General features: G+C 61.3%; 1 protein-coding gene across 1 annotated transcript; it reads left to right on the top strand.

Annotated features, from left to right (window-relative positions):
• The first annotated feature begins 1,496 nt into the window (after positions 1 to 1,496).
• On the top strand, positions 1,497 to 4,537 carry LOC103614934 (D(1) dopamine receptor). The gene has a single exon (XM_017731789.1). It carries the CDS (start codon positions 2,731 to 2,733, stop codon positions 4,090 to 4,092), a length of 1,362 nt encoding a protein of 453 aa, XP_017587278.1. The 5' UTR covers positions 1,497 to 2,730; the 3' UTR covers positions 4,093 to 4,537.
• Positions 4,538 to 4,543: the final 6 nt, after the last annotated feature.

Raw genomic sequence — 4,543 nt, 5'->3', positions numbered from 1 at the left:
CCTGTGGGACAGATCAATGCCACCAATGCCCTGTGGGTGACAGATCAGTGCCACCGCTGTGTGTGACAAATCAGTGCCACTCCTGCCCTGTGTGTGACAGATCAGTGCCACCAATGCCCTGTGACAGATCAGTGCCACCGCTGTGTGTGGCAGATCAGTGCCACTCCTGCCCTGTGGGACAGATCAATGCCACCAATGCCCTGTGGGTGACAGATCAGTGCCACCGCTGTGTGTGACAAATCAGTGCCACTCCTGCCCTGTGTGTGGCAGATCAGTGCCACCAATGCCCTGTGGGTGACAGATCGGTGCCACAGCAGTGGCAGCATCCCGGTGTTTGTTTCTGCCCCCCGAGATCCTGAAGTTCTCTGTGCCCAGAGCGGGGATTGGGAGGAAAATGCCCCGTGGGGCACAGCGGGCAGAGCATCCCTGGGGACGAGGGCTCTGCCAGGGCCCTGGGATATCCTGAGTGGGAAGGGACCTGCCAGGATCATCGATCCAGCCCCCTGGCCCTGCCCAGAAACCCCAAAATCCCACCCTGGGCATCGCTGGCAGCGCTGCCCAGGACCTGCCGGCGCTCCCTGGAACAGCCCCGGCAGCAGCGCTAATGAGGCTTAATTAACAAACCTCGGGGCGAGCGCCGTGACACGGGGAGGGCGAGCGCCCGCACAGCCCGGCGAGCGCGGGGCTTGCGCTGGGAGCCAGCCCGGGCTGTGCTCGCAGGGAATATCGCATCCCTTGGGAAGGGCTCGGGGCAGCTCCTGCTCTCCCCGGGCTCGGCAGAGCTGCCTCGGGGAGCTTTGGTGGCTCTTTCCCCCTGAGCTGACAGGGAAGGGCAGAGTCAGGGATGCCCCAGGGCCACGCTCCGGGATCAGGGCTGAACCAACTTGTTTTGTGCCCAGGATTCGCGAAGCTCGTCCTGCTTTTCCCCACCTCGCTTTTCCAGGGAGGCTTTTCTCCTCAAGAGAGCAGCGGTGGCACCGAACTGTCACACACAGCGGTGGCACTGATCTGTCACACACAGGGCATTGGTGGCACTGATCTGTCACACACACAGGGATGGCACTGATCTGTCACACACAGGGCATTGGTGGCACTGATCTGTCACACACACAGGGATGGCACTGATCTGTCACACACAGGGCAGGGCAGGCACTGATCTGTCACACACACAGCGGTGGCACTGATCTGTCACAGGGCATTGGTGGCACTGATCTGTCACAGGGCAGGAGTGGCACTGATCTGTCCCCTCAGTAAATCGCAGCAGGGGTGGCACTGGCAGCTCCTGGTGGCCCGTGCCAAGGCAGGAGGCTCCCAGGAAATCCTCCCTCAGGACACAGGGCAGCTCCTCCTCCTCCTTAGGGCTCCAAGCTACAGAATCCTGGAATTGTTAAGGTTGGCAAAGGCCTTGGAGAGCACCAGGACCAAGTGCGGCCTCAGCTCTGCCAAGGCCACCCCCAACCCGTGTCCCCAAGTGCCACATCCCCACCTGCCTGGAAAAGCATCTTGACTTTCTGGTTGATGTTTCCAGTTATCCCTGAGGTGAAAGCTGATGCAGATTGAGCTGGGAATTCAGGAATGAACCTGAAAGAGAAGCGACTTTATGCCACTTCAGTGAAAGTAAAATCCGTTTATCAAGGATTAAAAGCCATGTCTGGGTGATGTTCAGCCTCCTCCCTGGTTCTGCGCTGAAAGAAGATCTGAGGCCGCTTTGTGTGGGACTTTCAGAAAGAAAAAACTTCTGGGTTTCTACAGGACTTTTTAGACGTGGTTTTTTCCTTTTTTTTTGTTTCCTGGAGAAGGAATTTTGCACTGGAGCAGTAAATGCCAGCTTTGCATCAGTGCAGGGCACGGAGGAGTGGCTGCTGTGGGGCCATCTCTGAGCTGTGGCTGCTGTGGGGCCATCTCTGAGCTGTGGCCAGTGTGGGGCCATCTCTGAACATGTGGGGCCATCTCTGATGGTGTGGGGCCTTCTCTGAGCCGGGGCCAGTGTGGGGCCATCTCTGATGATGTGGGGCCATCTCTGATGGTCGTGGGGCCATCTCTGAACATGTGGGGCTATCTCTGGTGGTGTGGGGCCATCTCTGATGGTGTGGGGCCATCTCTGGGCCGTGGCTGCTGTGGGGCCGTCTCTGAGCTGTGACGCAGCACCCGGGCAATGAAATCAGAGACCACAATAAATTCCTGGGCTCATTTGCATTGAGGACCCTCAAATCCGACTGGATTTTTGTTATTTCCCCCTTCACCCCTCTCACCGAATTCCCACTGACTCACCCTGCGGGTTCCCGCACTCTCCCAGCTCCGAGGGGCAGAGTCAGATCCCACCCGAGTGGAATCCGGAGGAATTGGCTCCGGAGGGAAGAGCAGCGGGGTTTGTGAGCAGGGAGGGGCTGCAGGAGCAGAGGGAGCTCAGATTCCCTTTACTCCCGGCAGCAAATCCCGGCCCGGCCACGGAAAGGATCTGGGAATTCTGCAGGAGGCACAGGATCACCGGCAGGTGAGGAGGAGAGAGGAGAGGGAGGAAGATTCGCGGCGGAGCCTTCGCAGCCCCCGGAGGTGAGTGCCGGCTCCCGGGAGCAGCCGAGGAAGGGGAGCGGGTGGGGGGCAGGAGGGAGAATCCAAACGCTGTCAGCAGAGACCTGGAACGGAGTGAGAGCTTCCAGCACTTTTCCCCTGGCGGGATTGCAGCTGGGGCTCCGGAGACGCCGTGGGAACAGAGAAAACGGGCTTTGGATGCTGCCGGAGACTCGAGCAGCTGAGAAACCTGGGCAGGACCGGATCAGCGGGGAAGCCATGGATGGGTTTTACCCCTCGGCAGGAGGAGCTGGGCAGGACGTGCCCAATGCCACCAGCTGGGCAGAGCAGAGCCACTCCTCGGTGTCCCTGCGCGTGGTGACAGCTGCCTGCCTGTCCCTGCTCATCCTCTCCACGCTGCTGGGGAACGCCCTGGTGTGCGTGGCCGTGCTCAGGTTCCGACACCTGCGCTCCAAGGTCACCAACCTCTTCGTGGTCTCCTTGGCCGTGTCCGACCTGCTGGTGGCCGTGCTGGTGATGCCCTGGAGAGCTGCCACCGACGTGCTGGGCTTCTGGCCCTTCGGGGCCTTCTGTGACATTTGGGTGGCTTTTGACATCACGTGCTGCACGGCCTCCATCCTCCACCTGTGCCTCATCAGCCTGGAGCGCTGCTGGGCCATCGCCAGCCCCTTCCGCTACCAGAGCATGGTGACGCAGCGCGTGGCCTTCGTCGCCATCGGGGTGGCTTGGCTGCTGTCCCTCCTCATCTCCTTCATCCCCGTGCAGCTGCGGTGGCACAAGGACCGGGAGCTGCCCAGCCGAGCGCAGCCGGGATTGAACGGCTCCGCGGAGGAGGGGAGCTGCGATTCCAGCCTCAGCAGGACCTACGCCATCTCCTCGTCCCTCATCAGCTTCTACATCCCCGTCGCCGTCATGCTGGGCACCTACGGCCGCCTCTTCCGCATCACCCGGCGCCAGCTGCGCAGGATCTGCTCCCTGGAGAGGGCGGCCGGACACGGCCGGAGCTGCCCGGGCAGCCCTCGGGAAACCTCCCTGAGGAACTCCCTCAAAAAGGAGACCAAGGTGCTGCAGACCCTCTCCATCATCGTGGGCGTCTTCGTGTGCTGCTGGCTGCCCTTCTTTGTGCTCAACTGCCTGGTGCCCTTCTGCGATGCCGAGCTCCGGGACCGGGGAGCGCTGCCGTGCGTCAGCGGGACGGTGCTCAGCGCCTTCACCTGGCTGGGCTGGGCCAACTCCGCCCTCAATCCCATCATCTACGCCTTCAACGCGGAATTCCGCAGGGCTTTTGCCTCCCTGCTGGGCTGGGGCAGTGCCGTGGAGACGGTGACCTTCAGCAACGAGCTGGTGTCCTTCCACCCCGACAGCACTGACCGCGGCGCTGAGGAGACCCTCGGCCACCCGCAGCTGCTGCCCCACGCTGTGCTGCAGGTGGAGAACCACGAGGTGTCCTTGGACAGGGCATCTCCAGGCTCCTCTCCCCCTCACAAGAGCATTCCCGAGTGTGGAACCCCGATCTCGCTGGGGAGGAATCCCCCGCTGGCCAGCGGCACCTTCCACTGAATCCAGGGTGGGAAAGGGGGGTGGGAATGTCCCCAGCAGAGAGGGAAGCTGGGACGCTGCCGGCACTGCCGGTTCTCTGGGGAGCTGAGGATGCTGTGGGTGTTCCATTCTGGTTGCATTGCCAGCTGTGGAACAGCCACGGAGGTTTTCCAGGTGTCTCCAGCTGTGTTTTTGTGACTGGATTTTGGCCCCAGCCCAGGAGGGCAGCAGGGATTTGTGTTGCTGCTTTCTCCAGTTCACCCATGGAAAAAAAAACCCCAACACTTTCTGCAAGAGATGGAAATGGAAGGGCTGGAATTCACTCTCCTGGTGACTCCAGCAGAGAAAGCAGAGCTGGTGTGGTCTCCTGAGCCTCTCTGTGGTCGGGAAATGAAAACCCAGCTGTGCCTGTGGGGAGAGTGGTGGCTTTGGCCACTGCCTGTGTCCTGTGGCCACTGGGCTGGGGCTGCTG

Source organism: Corvus brachyrhynchos, unplaced genomic scaffold, assembly GCF_000691975.1.
Source record: "Corvus brachyrhynchos isolate BGI_N302 unplaced genomic scaffold, ASM69197v1 scaffold150, whole genome shotgun sequence".
NCBI lineage: Eukaryota > Metazoa > Chordata > Aves > Passeriformes > Corvidae > Corvus > Corvus brachyrhynchos.
The sequence above is the reverse complement of the archived record's forward strand: the minus strand, read 5'-3'. Positions and strand labels throughout refer to the sequence as shown.